The sequence below is a fragment of the Microcebus murinus genome, chromosome 10 (assembly GCF_040939455.1).
Source record: "Microcebus murinus isolate Inina chromosome 10, M.murinus_Inina_mat1.0, whole genome shotgun sequence".
In the NCBI taxonomy this organism is placed as follows: domain Eukaryota; kingdom Metazoa; phylum Chordata; class Mammalia; order Primates; family Cheirogaleidae; genus Microcebus; species Microcebus murinus.
In genome coordinates, this window is record NC_134113.1 from 45,300,256 (window position 1) to 45,321,172 (window position 20,917).

The window sequence follows — 20,917 nt, forward strand, 5'->3', positions numbered from 1 at the left end:
GTGTGGCCTTAGTGACATCTCCATAGATTGTATCAATACGAGGTCCTGTTACTTTCCACTCTGGACCCCTGTCAGTTTTATTTATTTATAAACTGAATGCTCCCTTGGCATAGTTTTCTCCTCAGGTAACACATGAACCTAGCTACCTGGATTAGGAATGCCACCCCTACTTTCCCCACTTTCCCACTTTGCCTTCCAGGGAATGACCTTGGGTTGCAGCCTCTCCTAGAAGGAAGGTGACCTTGGAACTCCTGTTGCTAAAAGTGCCAACTGTTCCCATTCAACTCAACTGGAAAATGGGAAGAAACTAGGGAAAACAGGGAGAACTAATTATTTGACTGAATAATGACAGTCATAAGGCCCTAGGAAGACATTATCTACACAGATATTACCTACACATTACCACTCAGGAACACTTCTTTCCTGAGTGTTTTAGGGGAGGGCCACATCAGGAAGTGTTATAGCTGCTACCAGATGGGTAACCCCAAGAGCCCCCATTTAAGTGTCCCCTCCCAAAAAACAACAACTACAACAACAAAAAAAAAAACAAATGAAAGACAGAAAAATAGACCAATGGAATAGAATGAACAGCCCAAAAATAAACTCTCACATATATGATCAAATGATCTTTACAAGAGTGCCGAGATCACTGAATGGGGAAAGGACAGTCTTTTTCAATAAATGGTGTTGGGAAAACTGGATATCCACATGCAAAAAGATGAGGCTGGCTCTAACCTAACACCATATTCAAAAGTTAATTTAAAATGGATCAAAAAACTAAATTTAAGACACAAAACACACAAAGAGATGGTTAATATCACTAATCATTAGGGAAATGTAAATTTAAATTATTAATTAATAATTAATGAAATATCACCTCACACCCATTAGGATGGCTACTATAGGAAAAAAAAAAAGAAAATAACAAGTGTTGGTGAGGATGTGGAGAGATTGGAAGCCTTGGGCACTGTGGGTGGAACATAAAATGATAACAATGGAAAACAATATAGTGGTTCCTCAAAAAATCAAAAATAGAATTACCATATGGTCCAGCAATTCCATTCCCGGGTACATACCTCAAAAAATTGAAGACAGGGCCTCAAAGAGATGTTTGTACACTTACATTCATAGAAACATTATTCACAATGGCTAAATCATGGAAGCCACCCAAGTGTCCATCAATAGATGAATGGATAAGCAAAACGTGGAATAGACATACAATGGAACATTATTCAGCCTTAAAAAGGAAAGAAACTGACACATGCTGCAACATGGATGAACCTTGAGGACATTATGCAACGTGAAATAAGCCAGTCACAAAAAAGACAAATACTATATGATTTCATTTAAATGAGGTATTTAGAGTAGTCAAAATCATAGGAGTAGAAGATGCCTGCTGGGGCCTGGGGAAAGGCGGGTAATGGAAAGTTATTATTTAATGGATACAGAGTTTCAGTTTTACAAGAGGAAAAGAGTTCTAGAGATGGGCGGTGGTGGCTGTACAACATTGTGAATGGATCCAACACCACTGAGTGGTACACTTACAAATGGTTAAGGTTGTAAATTTTATGTTTTGTATATTTTATCACAATAAAAATACTGAAGAATAAATATATAAATAAATTTCTATGATATACCTCTTAAGTGAAGTGCTAGCCTAGGTCTGTAAGAAAGACCAAAGAATTTCTTCTGTTGAATATGTGTTCCTGGGAAGCAGGGTATAATAAATCAAACTTTGCCACTCAGCTCTGCAGCCCAGGGCTGAGCAAGCCTCCCAGACCCGGTTATCTAAGTGTTGTGGTACAACAGCTTGCAGGCAGAAGATGGTGGAGGGGCCCGACATGAAAAGGCACACTCTACTTTGCTACTCCAAGTGTGGCTTGTGACCAGTGGAGTTGGCAAGATTGGCATCACCTGGAGGCGGGTTAGAACTGCAGAATCTCTGGTCTCACCTCACTCTTGCCAAATCAGACTCTGCATTTTAATAAGATCCCCAGTGATGTGTGTGTGCTTCGAAGTTTGGGAAGACAAATTATTACGTAGTCTCCACTCAAACATCTCTCCCCGTGCCTACAAAATCCCTATGTCAACTGGTCTTTCCTCCCAGCATCAAATATAATAATGCAATGTAAAGCAAATCAGCAGCAGAGTGGATCTGCAAACCTTGCAAAAGATGCAGGAGTTCACAGAATCGATGTACGTGGTAGCAAGGAACTATTCACATCACACACACAGCATTGACAAGCCAGGAACTGGCAGATTTAGATCCATTACCAAGTGATGAGAAGCTAATCTACAGGCATGATGACACTCCTTCAAAAGAGAATGATTTGAATATCAAAGAATTAAGACAGGCCTTTGGGAAAAAATTATGAGGCCCGTGAATATTTTGTAAGAAATGACCCACTTTAGGATGATACTGTAAAAGTCAAACATAAGGATTCATCAAAAAATTATTCTCAAAAAAATTCAACACTTTAGTCAATCTTTAATCATTCTAGGAAGGAGCACATTGTATAATTATAATTTAAGTTTATAATTGTATAATTATAACTTAATTATAATTTATATATTTCACAAAATAAGGTACATTTTCGTAGGTTTTAGTTTCATTTTTAAAGATGGAATCTAATCAAAACTTCTCGTCAGTATGTATCGTGATGTGACCCTTCTTTAAGTGCATTCCTGCTACGTAGACTTTCCCAGTCGATGCCAGTTTTCCTCCAACAATAAGACCTGCTGAACTCGAATTCTTACTATTGCATATTCCTTTTTCCTTTTCACTTATGGGACTTCTTTTTGGTGCTTGTGATCACTGTGAGATAATTGATCCCAACCCACGCCATGGCTCAGGGGTTAGATGTTTCAGCCCACTGCCCTCGCACAGAAGGGGGTCTATCCGTGGGGGGACAGGTGTAGCAGTGGACGTCTATTCGGTGATTACCTTATCGACCATGAGGAAGTTCTCCAACTTCTCTCCGTTTTCACAGGTGACATCACCAACCTCTCTTACGGCTCTGGGCAGGATCTCTTGCACCTCCTGGGCAATCATTCCTGCGTAAAAAACACTCCAACAGGTTTAATCAAAGACCTTCCAGGAGAAAATCCTCATAACCCCACATCAGAATGAATCACTGACAGCCACATTTGAAAACAGATATTCATCCCTTTTAAGCTTTTGCTTTGATCTACAATGCATTTGCAAGGAAGGAATTTTGAGCCAAAAACAACTATAGGATTAAAACTCAGAGTTGTATTTTCTCTAGTTTTTTGAGACTCCAGGCCAAATGTTGGAATGGGTGAGTAAATACCTTAAAATCCCAGTTTATAGAAGTAAGGGTGGCGCATTACCTTAATTTCCTTTATTTTCCTGTAAGAGGACTTTGCCCTTAAGTATTCCTTCTTTAGGATTCCTGGATTGCGGTATAAAAATCATCTTGCTTACCCCTTCTCTTAATAGACCTGCCTACCTTGCTACCTTATCTCTCCATCACAGGATGCCGAAGACTGCTCCTCATATAGATTAAGCTGTCATCTGCCCCTGGACACCTATACCATGAGCAAAAGGACTCCAGTGACAAGAAACTATATATCCAAAATCCTCCACCTGCAGCTTGGGGTACAGGAGTGGGGGTATGGAGTAAAGATGACACAGAAATTCTTTAACCTTTTCTGTTCTAGTGGCTATAAGTTGCACAGAGAACCAGTCAGACCAACATGATGTCAAATGCCATAGCATGCTACCTCCAAATGAAGAGGAAATTAAAATTTTAATAGTTGACAATACAAAATTAAAAAGGGAACATGTGTCTGTACCTGTTTGATGGGCAGTGTTTATTCCCATCGCAGATGCAAATTCAGGTTTGTAGTCATATTCAACAATTCTCATTTGGGCTATTCTTCTCAGCTGTTCATTTGTGTCAACCTAATTTAATTAAAGAAGAGCAGATTTCACCCGCTTAGATATTTGCGATTCAAATCGATGCTCAGAGTGACCCAGTGACATCACTGAATTGCTTCTGGACATTTTGCCGGGGATAATTTCTGCAAGTGGATCACAAACCAGGGTACCTAGCTGCTGGTCCTTCCGGACACACACCTCTCCCTTCTCTATGAATCTCCTCCCCCAGCCCACCCTGGTCATCAGGGCAGCCTACTTTGAGAGCATTGCTCTTAGGTAGTAAAAGGCCTTCCCAACTGTCACCAAGTGTTCAAACAAATTTCACTGGGTCTCGGCAAAATGATAACAAGACAATAAAGTGAATTTTCCCCAAAGCTAAATGAGTTTGATCCACATAAGAGGATTAAAGGAGTTCCCTTTAATTTGAGGGTTTTTTTAAAAGTAAATTGATGGTAATAACAGAATTAATTCTTGTTAATTTTATCTGACAAGTAAAAAGTTGGCAGCCCTTGGCAGGTCCCCCAAATTTTCTTTTAGAATATAATTGGATCATGAAACCAATGGGGTCTTAGCAATTAAAAATATACTGCCTGGGCATTCATCTTGTGTTAGAGGAACCAAAAGTGCTTGTTGTTGTTTTAAGAAAACTACTGTCGTGGCTCTCAACTCCTCCCTGACCGGCTCCATGAGGGGCGGGAGAGACCCCACCATCATTTAGGGCTCTCAGTTCTTCACTAGTTTGACTGGTTGTGAAGAAGGTGGCTTGGTGCTTAACCTGGCTAGATGGACTAGCTGTATTTCAGGTACTAATTCGGGAGTATAACTTTGAGCTTACTGTTAACAAAAGTGTAGTTCAATTCATTCATTTGTTTTTTTATTTGACTAACATTTACCAATCAACATATCATGCATTACTAAGTGGTGGGACTTAAAAAATGATTGCCTTTTATAAGTCTGTGGTCTAGCCAGGAAGACAAACACAACACAAATGATTATATTACAACGTAAGAAACGCAGGGCAATGAGGGAATTATGCACAAAGAACCATGGCAGCTCCGAGTTCGTACATAAAATAGCTTAGGGGAGCATAAAGGAAGACGTCCCAGAGACCGGGAAGCCCGACTGAGATCTAGGCTTGTTCCAGTTCCTCAAACATGCTCTGCTCCTTTCACTTCAGGGCTTTTGCACACGCTGTGTTCCCTGACTCAGAAAGCTCTTCCTTATCACTTCCCCTACCTTTGCCTCCCCCAGTCTAAACATCCCTTCCTCCCAGAAGCATCTCTTGACCACCAAGACTGGGAAGGGTCCTTCTGCTTTATGTGCTCATAGCACCTGTTCATCACACTTATCAGACAACTAACAGTGTCAACTTCATTTCCTGTCTTCACCTAGAGGATATGCACTCCATGAAAGTGAGGACATATTTGAGGTTTTCTGTTCATCACCATATCACTGGTTTTCTAGTGCAATTCTTTGCATGTGATAGGTATTCAGCTAATGGTTATTAAATACATGAATAACTTTAAGATAGGCATTAGGGAGAGATGTAGGGTAGAGAGGGGGGTGGAAAGGATGAGACTAAGACAGGAATGCTAGGCAGAGGGACCACCAGGAACCAAGCCCCGAGGCAGCAGATGCCCTGCTGACATCTGCACAACCAAGGCAGAGTTTGGAGTTGCCAGACTGTAAAGGTTACAGCCAGAGCAGGGAGGACCTTGCAGGTCACGCTAGAAAGGAACAGTTGCAATTTCTTGTTGCCCTGTGCATATATCCATCACAGTGAGCTCCTTCACTCATTCAACACATATTTTTTGCGTAGCTATTATATGCCAGATGCTCTCTCCTAGGCACTGGAGATTCAACCAATACATTTTGGTAAAAGTTCCATTCCTGAGTTTAAGGTTTGTGTCATACTCTTCTCAGGACCTGCATAGTGCCCAGCAAAGTATCTGACATATCACAGGCAACCAAAATCTTCAACAGAAAAAAATAAAAATAAGAAGAGGAATAAAGGCAAGAAATGGCAGGCCAATGCCTGACACTAACAGAATTGAAGAAAGGGAGTCTGTCAGGTGCCAGCCTGACTGGCCTTGCACTGCCAGGTCCTCACCCCCAGGCCCCTGGCAGTCCTGCACCCACTTCCCATCTTCCCCTGAGCTCCTGCCCAGCCTGTGTGAGCTCCCACTGGAGAACAAAGTAGAGGCAGCGTCGGTTCCTTTGCTGCAGATAGAAAGCAGAGGAGGGTGTGCCCTCGCCCTGGCTGTCCAGGCTACAAAGAGGGAAAACGGACCCTGGTTTCTAAGTTGGACACTTAAAGGCATTTTGTCAAAGACGTGTCACTAAGCATAGCAATTCGTTTCTCTAGTATTATTATCATTGTCCTTTAGAAGATTTTTGGCCAAAGAAAATATTGAAGGTTAACTTGGAAACCTAAACACTTTATATAACAATGTTCCTTGGGCTAGTCCTAGTGTAATCCTAGCACTCTGGGAGGCCGAGGTGGGAGGATCGTTTTGAGGTCAGGAGTTCGAAACCAGCCTGAGCAAGAGTGAGACCCCATCTCTACTAAAAATAGAAAGAAATTAGCTGGACAACTAAAAATACATAGAAAAAATTAGCCAGGCATGGTGGCACATCCCTGTAGTCCCAGCTACTCAGGAGGCTGAGGCAAGAGGATTGCTTGAGCCAGGAGTTTGAGGTTGCTGTGAGCGAGACTGACACCACAGCACTCTAGCCCAGGCAACAGAGTGAGAAAAAAAATGTTCCTCAAAGAAAATACTGTTCCGAATCCTAATGTTGGCTTTTAGACTTCCCAAAGCTAAATGTCAACAGTCTGTTTGCATGTTCCCTATGTGTACACTTGGCCTAGGGAAAACCTTTGAGGCAAGGGCTGGGTCTTCTTTGAATCCTCCTCAGCAACCCTGCACAGACCAGCACTTACCTGCCACACCTCGCTCATCAACGTCTGTGGAGTAAGAAGCTAGAAACCGAATTTGACTGTCTGATTTGACTTTGCTCACTGGCAGTTTTGGAAAGTTTTGACTCTGAATGCAAACGGCCATCACCTTCATGCTGCCTCACGCTCAAGGTTTCTATATCATTAACTCAAGAATTGCATCACAGGCCGGGCGCGGTGGCTCACGCCTGTAATCCTAGCACTCTGGGAGGCCGAGGCGGGCGGATTGCTCAAGGTCAGGAGTTCGAAACCAGCCTGAGCAAGAGCGAGACCCCGTCTCTACTATAAATAGAAAGAAATTAATTGGCCAACTAATATATATATATAAAAATTAGCCGGGCATGGTGGCACATGCCTGTAGTCCCAGCTACTTGGGAGGCTGAGGCAGAAGGATTACTTGAGCCCAGGAGTTTGAGGTTGCTGTGAGCTAGGCTGACGCCACGGCACTCACTATAGCCTGGGCAACAAGCGAGACTCTGTCTCAAAAAAAAAAAAAAAGAATTGCATCACAGAGAACACCTTCCAGTCCATGGGACTCAGTTGGTTCAGAGAAAGCAGTCTCACTATCCGTCAGTCACCGGGTTGTGGCCACAGCCCCACCTCAGTCAGGCGTCAGGAGCAGCCCGAGTGACAGCTGCTCACCCTGAGCTGAGCAACTTCTGCATTCAGTTCACGGCCCTGAGGGAGACTTTGCATGTTTGACTTTCTCTAGTTCGTCACATGTCCACTTTTGTCTTCAACTAACACATGGCTGGTGCAGTTAAGAGAAAAACAAAACCACCTTTGAGCATTTCATCTTAACTGATTTCCTTCCTGGCTTTTATTTTTAAGTCTCTTGCTGCCTTTTTCAGCCTTCATAGAATTTGACTAATGCATTCAACTCTCAACTTCCTCTTGGTTTTTTTTTTTGCATTGACATTGACATTCTTCCTGTGCCTTGGGGTTTCAGCATGCTCTTTCCATCCTAATTTTGCTCAGTGCCCACCATCAGAGCTGCATTTCCTTCTCCAGTCTACAGTCGCATGAGTAGATGCAATGCTGCTGTCTGGGCAAGTTGAGCTGCTCCTCACTTGGGCCGACCTCATATGTACAGTGTCTCAGTTGCACAGGTTTCAATGGTATCTGTGTTATCTTCTCTATGTCTTGGATCTGTATCCCTGTGAGCACCAAGATCTCCTTTACCGGGACTCAGCAGACACTTATGTGCTTAGCAGCCACAAAGCAACCTGTGTTGCCTTGAGCAAGGAGACACACAGGCAGGGCAAGGCAGCAACCTATATTCACTTTCCTTGATTATAGGATTAGGCAACATATTTGGCCACTGCATTTTGCAACAGCTTGCCCAGAAGCCAGCTTCGGGTAGCATGCATCCTTAAAGAATGAGAAATTGCCTCCAGTTCTGTGCATGCAATCAAATCAAACAAGGGTAAGATTCCAAGAGTATTTGGAAGACTGGCTCTGTTTTTAAAAGTTGGAAAAACTGAGTCAGGGCAGAGTGAAGATGAAGTTCACACATCCATCAGCACCATCATCAATATCGCCATCATCTCTTTCATCTCTGTAATGAATGGGGAATGGGACAGACAAGATTTCTAGGAATATATGTTTCATAAATACAGATAGACCATGCTGGACTCATGCCTGTGACCCCAGTGCTCTGGGAGGCCAAAGTGGGAGAGTCACTTAAGACCAGGAGTTCAAGACCAGCTTGGGCAACATAGTGAGATCCCAGTACTACAAAAAAAAAAAAAAAAAAAAAAATTAAAAATTAGCTGGGTACAGTGGCTCATGCCTGTAGTCCCAGCTACTCTGGAAGCTAAGGCAAGAGGATCAATTCAGCCCAGGTGTTTGAGGCTGCAATGAACTATGATCAAGCCACTGCACTCCAGGCCAGGCAACAGAGCAAGATCCAGTCTCAAAAAAAAAAAAGTGAATAGACCTATTAAGAACAAATATAGTAATATGAAATAATTTAATAAATTTATTACATACAATTTTCATTATGTACAAGTAAAAAACAATACTCATTTGCTGAGCCTTGTACAGCTAAAAATTGCTTCACATATATGAACTTTGAAAAATCCCTTAACATGGGTAAAATGATATATGCATCCCCTGTTCACAGACAACAAAACAGAGGCATAGAACATCTCTGGGCCACAGTTCTTGGGCTGGTGGTTGCCAGAGTCAGGACTAAACTTCTAGCCTTCTACCCACAGAGTGGGATTCTCTTTATTCCATCACACTGCTGTGAGCAAGAAGAGGATACAGAAGTTTCATATTTAAAGCTTAGATTGAGTTGACATTTCATTTATATAGAGAAGGCTTCCTAGAAAAGATCTGAGAAGTTCTAAAGAAACTTGTTATTTAATGCAATATGTTTTCTTCAAACAAAAGAGCAATATCTGAAGACTTTTGGTAAATGGAGTTCCGTGATATGCGTGGTGGTAGCAGGAAGGGTTGTAGAGGATTTTCCCCTCCTCTTCTATTTCATTTACTTTTTTTTTTTTTTTTTTGAGACAGAGTCTCACTCTGTTGCCTGGGCTAGAGTGCCATGGCATCAGCCTTGCTCACAGCAACCTCAAACTCCTGAGCTCAAGCCATTCTTCTGCCTCAGCCTCCCAAGTAGCTGGAACTACAGGCATGTGCCACCATGCCTGGCTAATATTTTTATATATTTCCAGTTGTCTAGCTAATTTCTTTTTAATTTTTAGTAGAGACAGGGTCTCGCTCTTGCTCAGGCTGGTCTTGAACTCCTGACCTCGAGCGATCCTCCCACCTCGGTCTCCCAGAGTGCTAGGATTACAGGCGTGAGCCACCGCGCCCAGGCTCCATTTACTTTTTAACAAGACTTGGTGGGGAACTGTATAGCCAATTTCAAAGATAAATTTGAGTTGATGTGATCTGAATGCAGACTGTTTCTCTCTCTCTGAAGTTCAAAGGCATGCTATCTAGGACCAATATCTGGAAATGTATATGAGAACACTCTAGCTCTGAGTTCCCATTTGGCCAGTAGGTCACAGCTCCTCTAACAGGAACTGCAGCTTCACAATCAGCATAAAAGTCTACAATTACAGCCATCCTTTGGAATCCTCTCGGCAAAAGAGGACATTCCTTGGCTGGTTTAGAAAAACCAGCGCAGATTTGCACTGGGAAAGGAATGCAGTCTGGAAGAAGAGCCAATGAGTAACAGATGAGATCTCCTATTAGCTAAAAAGGAATAAGAAAAGGAGGGGAAATGAGGTTTAAAAACACAATTCTGCCGCAGCCTCAAAAAATGCTTAGAAGTAGTATGAGTGAGATGGGGAGGAAGTGGCAGCAGCAATAAAAGGGAAACAGAATTACACTGTGGAAGAGTTGGAACCAAGAGTGTCCTGGCTAATGAATTCAAATTTTAATCCTAATCCCTTTGGTCTACACAGCAGTTGTAACTTTCCAGGATGATCCAGTACTTACTGTCTCAACTGGTTAAAAAATAAAAAAGACTCAAGGGTGTCAGGCAGTCAGGTGTCACTTCCATCTTACAGAAGAAGACACTGAGTTCGGCAAGGCAAGATAGAGCATTTTATCCGGGGTCACATTGTTGTGGAGAGCCCAGAGCGGAGCAGCAGTCAGTCTCTTCATATCTAGGCCTGATTTCTGATTTCCACCAGCTGACTGTCTCTCCACAGAGGGCCACGGTCTTCCCCTGGGGCCTGGGGGCGATGAAATTGACCATGTACAGACGAGAAGAAGGAGCTTCTCAACTGCTCCTCAGAGCGAGAGGAAGCAGAGGAAGACAGGGGCTGGCAGGGCTGGTGCCAGCGACTCTGGGAGGAAGAGGCTGGAGATGTCCAAGAGAAATATGATCAGGAACTGAACCGAGACAGTGCTCAGAAGATGAGCAGGGAGGTGGAAAGAAAAAGGCGAGCTCTGGCAGTTGACAAAGAGCATGGAAGGAAGGGCAATGGCCTGTGGAAAATAACTCTGAGGCTTGCTGCTTGGGAAGCCAATGACACGCTGTCACTGCACACTGCTCCTGCCAGGTAAACCCATTCCCTCGGGCAGGAACTGCTTTACAACTTCAGCAGAGATGCACAACGGCCCAGCCATCATTTTGAAGCAGTGTGTTCGTCTCACACCAACAGGTGACAGATGCCCGGTGCAAGGTGTGTCAGAGGCCAAGAGCGCCCAGCACCCCTGACTGAGGTGTCAGAGGAGGGGCCCAGGCCTGCCCCCGGGCTCACCTCCTGGATATTGTGCTTTGCCCGGCTGTCAGAGGGATGCATGACTGTCCCCATCACTTTCATGTTGCCACAGACAACCAGGGCTTCGTCCGGTGCATCTGTGTTTATTCCCACTCGACCATGACAGACAACAGATTCTGGAACTTGTCCTCGCTGCCATAATGCATCACTGTCATTTTCAAATTGCCCAGGGTTAGAGGCCTGGAAAAACACAGAAATATATAACAATTAAAATTACAGTATCAGGAAGAGATGATCATGTTAGTTTTCAGAGCAAAGGAAAACAGAATGTTCTCTAAGTCTTTCACATGAGACTCCTACATTGGATGGGACATTCTGACACAGCCAAATAACTCTGGGGCCCCAGAGAGCCGGGAAGGCACCCCCAACCACTCAGCCCCCACTGGCAGGGACTCTGTATGCCGTGGTTTGAAACACCTAATCTCTATCGCATCTATCTGGAATTGAGACTGTGATCAGTTATACTAGGTGGATAATGAAGAAGAAAAACACTAAAAATTATTTTCAGGGATCATAACAAAAATGATTTAAAATCAGAATCTACATCAGAAAATAGTACAAGTTTATTAAAGCTCAGATAAATAAACATACCTTGCATTTAGCTGACCCATTTAAAGTTTCAAAACACTTTTATATTTATATCATACATAATTGATAAGCAAGTGGTAATATAAATATATTTAATACACCTCAACTATTCCCTAACCACAGATGGGACTGAAGGAAGAACAATAACAGCTGTATTTGTTGTCTGCTAATTGATCCTGCAATTCTATGTACTATTGTCCTCATTTTATTGATACTGACACTCCAAAAGGATAAATAAATTACCAAGGGCCAAAAAGCTACTAAGTTCTGGAGCTAGAATTATACTTCCTTTGATTATTAAATAATAATTCTAACTTTGCCTGTTTTATGGTGTTGCCTAAAAGTAGACCTGGCAGTCTTTAAAAAAAAAATACAACTGAAACTATTGAATTAGACAAGGTTCTAGAGATTTTACTCTTAAACAAAATCCTTTGCCAAGGATTTTTCCACCGTATTATCTTTTCTCCAGCTTGCTTCCTTGCAGCCACTGAATATATTTTCAAATATCTTTAAGTAGAGATCTCTAAATCTTTCAAAATCCTCACAACAAAATTAATTTGTTTTTAAAATTATGAGATTTTTCTAAATATGATTTTTGTGTGTTTAAGGCAGGTTGTCACAACTTAGACAAACAGTTGGGACCCTGACCATCTAAAAAGTCAGCACTAATGTAACAACTTCACTTTTTGCCTTTGTGGTGGTGAGTGAGCCACTGCAAGCACAGCAACCAGAATACACACAGATGATCTCTGAAGACTCCTCAGGAAACAGTAATAACAGTTTCCTCAAGGATGGAGACTGGCGATGTAGGAACTGGGTGGGAGGGAAATTCACTTTCCACTCATACTCTCTTGGTATTGAGTGCTTTGCCATATGCACCTGTTACCAATTTTAAAAAATAATTTTAAAAAACCCACAAAGTTTATTTCTTAGTTTGGGTTCAGTTAAGGAACTTTTAGGTATCTTCAACTTCCAGTTTCACTCCCACCTGTCTGAACCCTGAGCTACTTGGAAGACTCAACCATTGACACTTGACGGAAAAGAAAGTGAAAGAATAGAGAGTACCAGGGTGGGAGAGTGGAGGGGAACGGAATATAAAGTAACAACTTTGAACATTATTTTGTGTGAATTCATTTGAACAAAGAGCTTTCCTGCAAGTCCCAAGAGCCCCCTTGGTTGTGAATCGCAAATTGGCTTTGACTCAAATCCTTTTATAGCAAGCAATCAACTAAATCCAAAGGTATTCCATATAAAATGGTGATGTATTTTGCTCTATTCTGAACATAATGAGCCACTTCAAGAAAATAAAAATAAGACAGTGATGGATTTTTTTCTTAATGAGATTTGGGATAATTATTACCATGGTGGTAACTTGGTACTGGAAAAGCAGATATAAGTAGATTCAATTTTTTTGGAACAATTGCAACATTCTCAATTGGTTTTCTTCAGATGAAAACTCACATCCCTAAAATACGTTCAAATCATTTTGGAAAGGGCCACAGATCTACAACGTTCTCGAGATATAGCCCTAGGAAGAGGTCCTCATCGGTAACAGGAAGTGTTGTAAGATCTGTGAACTCATTTCCCTTCTCTGGAATCCAAAATCTTCGTATGTCAAAGCAAGCTAGTATATACTACCTCTTTCTGGAATTATGAGTTTGTATTCACATGTAGCCCAATAATGGTTGATGGACATCAAACACCAAAATTAATTAAAATTTCTAAAATAATTGTATTATTTGTCTCATAGCCTCATATATTTAGGGCAGACCCGAGCCTTCCAGTCTGTTATAACACAAACTGGCTATGTGACCTTGGGGCAGTCGCTTAATCTTTCTGTACCACTGTCCTCCTCTGAAGAATAAAAAAAATCATGTCTTCTTGATGCATCTCACAGAGTTACTGTGTGATTAATTAAAATCATGTGTGTGTGAACAGTTTGCACAAAATGAGGATGAATAGTCCCAAATTCATTCTCAACACACTCGGCTGGGCCCCAGCAGCCACTGTTTAATTTACACTTAATCTGCTCTCTTCAGCAACACACCTGCACAGTTGCAGTTTCCAGGCAAAAAAACACCATGGAAATGGCGCCCCCTGCAGGCACTTGAAATAGGAAACAAGAACTCTAGTAATTTGAGGCCCAGTTTGTTTAAGTTTGGAATGAAAAGTTGGAATTTCTTTGTTTTGCTATTGTTTGGGATTCAAAAGCAGCCATCAAAGAGCTAATAGGGGGCTTGACGGGAGGAAGCTCTTAAGAAATCAAGCTCTTAAGAGATAGCTCTTAAGAAACCAATTTGCACACCTTTTAAAGGGCTACAGAAAATGGGAGTAGAAATGCTCTCTCCTGGTGCAACTCCACGTGTGGTCTGCAGCCCAGCGGCATCGGCATCTCCTGGAAGCTTGCAAGAAATGCATACATACTCTCAGGCATCCCTGACCTAGTGAATCAAAAGCTCAGGATGGGACCCAGGTGTCTGTGTTTTCATAAACTCTCTGGGAAATTCTTATTCATAATACAGTTTGAGGACTACTTTTGATGCCATGTACTCCTGGTCATGAGTTACCCCTTCCACAGCTGACAGAAAGCTCTGATGAGTCCCAGCTACAAAGTGAAACAGACGTTACTCCACAAACTGACTCCTTTGGGTAAATAAAAATTCATCTGATCTCCAGAAGAAAGGTGTGTGTGTGTGTGTGTGTGTGTGTGTGTGTGTGTGTGTGTGTGTGTGTACGCGTGCGTGCATGCACATGTACGCTGGGGGAGAAGGAAGGTAGGTTTGTGGTAAGAAGTGAGCAAGAGCCAGTGAAAACGGAGATGGTGCTTGGGGTGGCTCTGTCCTACCCTCGCCCCTTGCCACCCTTGCAACTGCACCATTATGTAGTCTTCCCCACCCCAAGTGCTGGTTTCCCACCTCATGGCCGTGGGATTTGCAGAGCAGTAAAGGAGGATTCCTTAGGGACATGCCCATTTCTATTCTTCTGGAAGAGAAACTGGAATAATTTACTAGTTTTCAAAATGAGGACACCCTAGAGTGTCTTTGAAAGGCAGACAAAAGTAATCATCCTTCCTGCTTTCAACATAGCACTGCAAGCCAGGTGTAATTAAATGTTTTAGGAGGAAAGTGGAGCTAAAGTAAAGCCCAACCATTAACAAGGGGGAATCTGAAGGAACTCCACTGGGGAATGCTCCCAGAAACAAAGACCTGGAAAATAAATCTGTTCCTTGGAGTAAACTTTAATTTCCTTTAAATTGGTCAATTTATACTACAGGATCATAATAAACTTCTAAAGCTGTTTCGATTGACAACCCAGATAAACAAATACTGGGCCCTGCCTGCCATTCCCTCCCCCAGGAGAATTCTGACAGGCTTGGTGTCCTGGGCCCCTCCTGGAGGCCAGAAACTCATCTAGGTCTAACCCTCGTACAATCACCCTTATCTAATAGCAAAACGTTAATCTCTGACATTTGGAGGAATGGTTCTTAGACCACGAAATGACTCTGGATTTGCTCAAATGAAGTTTGCAATTCTCCATTTAATGTGGTCAGGGCTTATAATGCCTTACTGTCAAATTCTTTCCCCCATCCTTCATTCTGGAGCTAAGAACCAGACCATGGCCTAAGAGGCCACATCTGGCTCTTTTGTAGCACGTAGGCTGGTCTGCCCTCTGCCCCGCCCATATGCATGTACCTGTGTAGGCCCCTCTACAATCTTGGGGGCAGGAAATGTATTCTGTGGACATTTCAAAAACTCACTGATTCAAAGAATAACACTATCTCTTAAATTCAATTTTTCTCTTGGCTGGTTTAAACATGAAACAATGAAACAGACTGAAAATTCTGCATTCATTTTAACTTCTGCGTTTGGGGTTAGAATAAAATAATACCAACTGGCCGGTTAGCTCAGTTGGTTAGAGCGTGGTGCTAATAAAATAATACCAATAAGACATTTGCAGTTGGGAGGATGAAGGGTTTGTGTTAATATCATTACTCTTCTTCTCATTGCTGTTAGAGTAACCTTTGGGTTACCCAGCACACTTATAGGATAGGGTATTCTCTTTAATCAAAAATTATGGCTAGGAGAAAGCTATCGAATCTGGAATACAATCATTTTTTTAAATAAAAATGTAGTGAATAACATGACACCCAAAGTATGCTTAGTAAAATTCAATCTTTTTGGTATTCATACTGAAAATGAATTGCAACAACTTTCAGCTTCCCAGAGTCATCATTATGAGCCAATTATCACTGTGCTCTGGATTCGAGGCAGTGCCCATTAACAGAGAGTTAACAGCGTGCTAGGGAGCGGGGCTCCCTCCCTCTTGTACTGCTGCTGTGTGGGCCTGCACAGCAGCCGTGTTTGGCTTTGCAGGAGCTGCCAGCAGCAAATGGAGAAACCTTGTCGCTAGGTAAATTATTCAAAGTCTGCAGGTGACTAGCAGACTGTCTGACTCAAGCATAAGTTACACGACTCAGGACAGCACCGTCGCACCGTCATGACAGCTAGTCTATGCTAACTCTGAAAAGAATGGCATTAGCTGTCTTTATTCCATCCTAAGAAAAAATAAAAAATAATAAGCAACCTAGGTTTCCAGACTTGACTTTAAATCAGATTTGTTATGCAGCTAGGCAATCCCAGAGCACATCAGGTGAGATGTCAAAGATGGCCCTGACCCCTGCTGAGGGCTGGACAGGCACCTCTGCGATTGGCCTGTGACCAAAGGACAGGGCCCCGCCTGCCTCTGCCCCAGGGGACCTTCCCTCACCGTAGGTTATGCCTTGCTCCACAGAAATGCAGCCTGGGACACGCATGCCCGGCCTTCACCCTGAGATAGCTGAACACGTAAGTGTTTTACCTCATTGCTATCATTACTTCAGCCCCATTAAAACTTTGAGACATAGTCACAGGATTTCCACTAATAGGTGGCTTATTATTTTTAATTGACTATGAGAATTTACAGAGGACCTTTTGTTTCAGAACGGCTCGAGGCAGACAAGGAGAGACTCCACTTCCCCAAATGGGCAGATCTTCTCCCCAGAGCCTCAGGGTAACAGCCACATACGTGGGCGTGCCCATAGCGAATGATGGTCCCTGCTGGAGTTTGCATGTCCTCCCTGTGTCATCTCAAAGACCCATGACAAACAGCCCTTCCCACGGCCGCCAGGCCTGTGGTTACCTGTTACCTCATGCCCCCGGCATTCTCAGAGGCCGCCAGCCTGGCCTCACACAGCTGCGGCTGCAGCTGCCAACAGCTTTATGCTTCTGTGGCTGCCAAGACTTCCCTCCACAGCTGTGACCCATCATTCATTCAGCAAAACGCGCTGAGCCGTTGCTATATGGTAGGCAGTGGCCCAGAAACCTGGGTGTCACCAGTCACTCTGAGGCATGGAATGCCTCCTACCACTTTCCCACCCTGTGGGCTCTGGGGTCAGAGAGAACCAGGTTATTTTCCAGGCTCTATCATTTACAAACCATGTGATCATGGATGAGTTACTTAGCCTCTGAAGCTTCGGTTCCTCTGGGTACAAAGAATATAATGTAAACGTACGACAATGCAAAATGATGTCATGTGTAAATTATTTAGCTCAGTGCCTAGAACATAGAGTATTTCTCAACCTCAGCACCATTTAGGGGAGGTGTAATTTGGGGAGGTGTAATTCTTTGTCATGGGGGTTGTCCTGCACGTTATAAGGTGTTGAGCAGCACCCCTGGTCTTTACCCACTAGATGTCAGTTGTGACAACCAAAAATGTTTCCAGACATTGCCAGATGACTCCTGGGAGACAAAATTGTCCCTGGTTGAGAACTACTATGTAAAAACGAAAATAATAGTTTCTGTTATTACTATCATCATCATCATCATCAAAATAGCATATTTCAAGCATGCCATTGAAAATTCAAATTCTACCTACGAGGGAGAAAAAAGCATGTGGGATCCAGAAAAGTCAGAGAACTGGGCTTACCCTTACAATGATCCTTTCAGAGATGTGGGCAGACAACAGATAGAACTGGTCTTGGTTAGCAGCATACAGTCCAACCACCAACATGAAGTATCTAATTCAGAGATAGCAGACCAATGCCAACACATCAGGGAATGGAGAAATCATTTGAGCAATCAAATACCACCCAACAGTTAATCGACAGTGAATTTAGCTAGATGAGTTTCCTTATTTAAAGATTGCCTTTTCCCTTCTGCTCTAAGTTGTGCGCCCGCCCCCCCAGTGAAACAAGAGAGCAGCTGATTCACTTGCTGTTGTCCTGTGTTGGCCCTTTGCACAGTTGGAGGTGTCTGTGAGCTGTTCTGCAGGCCCCAAAGCAACAGGAAAGCGGCCCCTCCCTGGGGAGACAGCACACTGGGGGCCTGGGCTCAGCACAGACTTCGAGCTACATTGTGGAGGGACATCACAAACAACAGGAAGCCGCCTTAGAGGTCCCTTTGTTCAGAGCCACCCAAGCTACATGACCTAGGCCTTAATGGAGGCGGACCCAGCAGGGTTTGCCCCCACGCTGGATCCTTCCCACCCCAACCTGCTCTCACTGTGTATTCTGAGCCTTCAAAACCCTCAGGTCTTGACTCTTGCCTGAACCTCCCCTCCAATTACTCCCAAGCCAATTTTCATCACTATGATTTGAATTGCTTCTTCATATGTACCACGGATGAGATCATTTTAAGATGAGACCATTGCTTGAAAGTCAAAATAAAAACTATTCCTTTCCAAGAAGCTTCTGCCCCAAGAACTGCATGAAAAAACTTCACCAACTTTCCTCTGTAACACTGTAGATTGTCCAACTCCTAGAGAATAAGAGTTCTCCTCTGCATCTAAAGGAAATCAGTAATACTTGGTATCATTATTAATATTAGCTACCATTGAGAGCTCAAAATGTGTCATGTATTGGACTAAGCAGTGCACCTACATTATTTTATTTAGATCCTCAAAACAACCCTATTAGAGTAGGCTATGTTATTGCCTCTATTTTACAGGACAGGAAAATGCATCTCAGAGAGGGTAAGTTCTGTGCCTAAGGTCACCCAGCTAGTAAATGTCACTATCAAATATTCAAACTCAATTTTGTCCAACTCCAAAACCTATGTTCTAAAGCCAGTTGTTCTCAAACTCGAGCATGCAACAGAATCATCTGGAAGGCTTGTTAAAATACAAATTGCTGAGCCCCATCTCCAGAGTGTTTGATCCAGTAGGTCTTTGATGAGGCCCAAGAACTTGCATTTCTAACAAGCATCCAGATGTTGCTGTCTCTGCTAGTCCCGGGACCACACTTTGAGAATCACAGGTCTAAATCAGAAAGGCAAGGTTTTTTTGTTTTGTTTTGTTTTGTTTTTTTTTGGGGGGGTCTGTTTGTTTTTTAATCAAAAAGGTTGTAGCAGAGCTTCAGGACTCAAAACATTATATGAGCAACTATCATAGCACACAGTTCTGAGAAATGCAGTCAATCCTCAAGTCTTGGATGGCAATGAGACATAAACACGTGGTCACTCTAGAGCTGTAGTCCCCAATCCCCCCCCAGCCACAGCCCAGAACCAGGCCGTGGCCTGTTAAAAAACAGGCCTTACATCATCACCTGAACTCTGAACTCTGCACCACCCCCCATCCCCAACACCCACAACACCCCACCCCTCCCCAGTCCATAAAAAAGTTGTCTTCTATAAAATCAGGCCCTGGTGCCAAAATTATCGGAGACCACTGCGAGAACAATGGAGGGTGTCGAGGCAGGCGCAGTTAGGACTGGCCAGGGGAGTGGGCATGGCAGGGCGTGAGGACGGGAGAGGAAAGACGTCTACAGGTAAAGGACATACGCTCGTGAACTGGGGGAGCCAGAGAAGAGAGGAAAGTGGCGTAGGGAGGCCCAGTGTGCCAGCTGGTAGTGCCAGGAGGATTGGAGACGCCCCAGGAGGGCACACCCTGGTCAGGTAAGGTCCCCAGCCACGCTGCGGTGTACACAGGAAAGCCAGTACCTCTGGTCAGGATTTGGTTTTCCTTTCTTTCTCATGTTATTTGCCGTGGTTTCACTGAAATGTAATCGTCCCAGTGTTACTTTGGTGACCTGGTCGGCCAACAGGTTGATTCTAAAACAAACAGCAGAAATACCAAGAGACGACTGTGAGAGAACACGGAGTCTCTGGTCACATCAAATCCAATCTCAGCCTCTCAGGTATGTCTCGGCCCCAGTCTGCATCACACTGCGGAGGAGAGCTTATTCCAGGCACAGATTATTAATCACCTATCCACAGCAAGGTCAGGAATAGGTGCCAGGCAAGGCCATGGAACAACACAAATGGTGTGACTGAGAAATGCTCTGTTAACAGAGGCGAGAGCCTGGGGTTTCTGACTCAGAAGGGCCCTATGCTCCTTACACCACCGCATTTGAGTTCTTTTTCCACCACTGAGGGGAGAAGAGACATTCCATGCATGCCGCCGCTGCTGTGGCAGCACTCGCCTCCTGACTGAAGCACTTCTCTAGGTTCCTTGTGAATTGCACCTCAGTCACATATTTGCCGTCTAGCCTAGCAGTGAGAGACAGCTTCCCCCAAAGGAGGGCCACACACAGCCTGCCCAGGCAAGGGAGAACTGGATGCACCAGGCGAGTTTAGCGCTGTGTTTGTACAAAGGGCTTATGCTCTGTCCAGGCTGTGGGACCATCTTCTTCTCAGCCCACGTGGGATTGACTCGGGGTCAAAATTCTGAGATGTCTCTCCTCCATACCAGCCAAATCAGTCAAAAAGGAAATTTTACTTCGAGTCATTCTACAGACAGGACTCTGGCTGTGGACTGCCATATTGCTTTGGCTACTACCAGTTGTATGTGCTCTCTGTCTTGGAACCCACTCAGCCATCTATCAATGTATCTTAAAATATAAGAAAAAAAATGAATTGTAAGCACAGCATGGATCCAGACCTTGAAATTAATTCAATCGGCATCATGCTGATTTAAATGAAAAATTAGAAGGAAGATCTAGCCATAATCTATCTCAAGGCACCAAAATTGTTAGTAAAGATGTTAGTAAAATTGTTAGGAATAAGTGATTATAAAAATAATGATTTTTTTGAATGGATCTTTTTATAAATAATTTTTTATAATGATTTCAATGCATTTTGCCAGATTTATTTTTGTTGATAAACATACGTTCATAATATTAACATATTATTACTAATCTGTTTTATAATTTTTTTGTAGAGATGAGGTCTCACTCATCATGTCCAAGCTGGT

At 43.2% G+C, this 20,917-nt stretch overlaps 1 protein-coding gene across 1 annotated transcript in view; it reads right to left on the reverse strand.

Moving 5' to 3' along the window:
- The window catches only part of MYRFL (myelin regulatory factor like), a 113,876-nt gene that overhangs the window by 35,800 nt on the left and 57,159 nt on the right, over positions 1-20,917 (reverse strand). The window contains exons 12-16 of the mRNA XM_012788736.2: positions 19,666-19,776; positions 17,657-17,747; positions 11,084-11,284; positions 3,817-3,925; positions 2,945-3,054 (exon numbers count right to left, since the gene is read on the reverse strand). Coding sequence (XP_012644190.2) covers positions 2,945-3,054; positions 3,817-3,925; positions 11,084-11,284; positions 17,657-17,747; positions 19,666-19,776 — 622 coding nt within the window. The remainder of the gene's footprint in view (positions 1-2,944; positions 3,055-3,816; positions 3,926-11,083; positions 11,285-17,656; positions 17,748-19,665; positions 19,777-20,917) is intronic.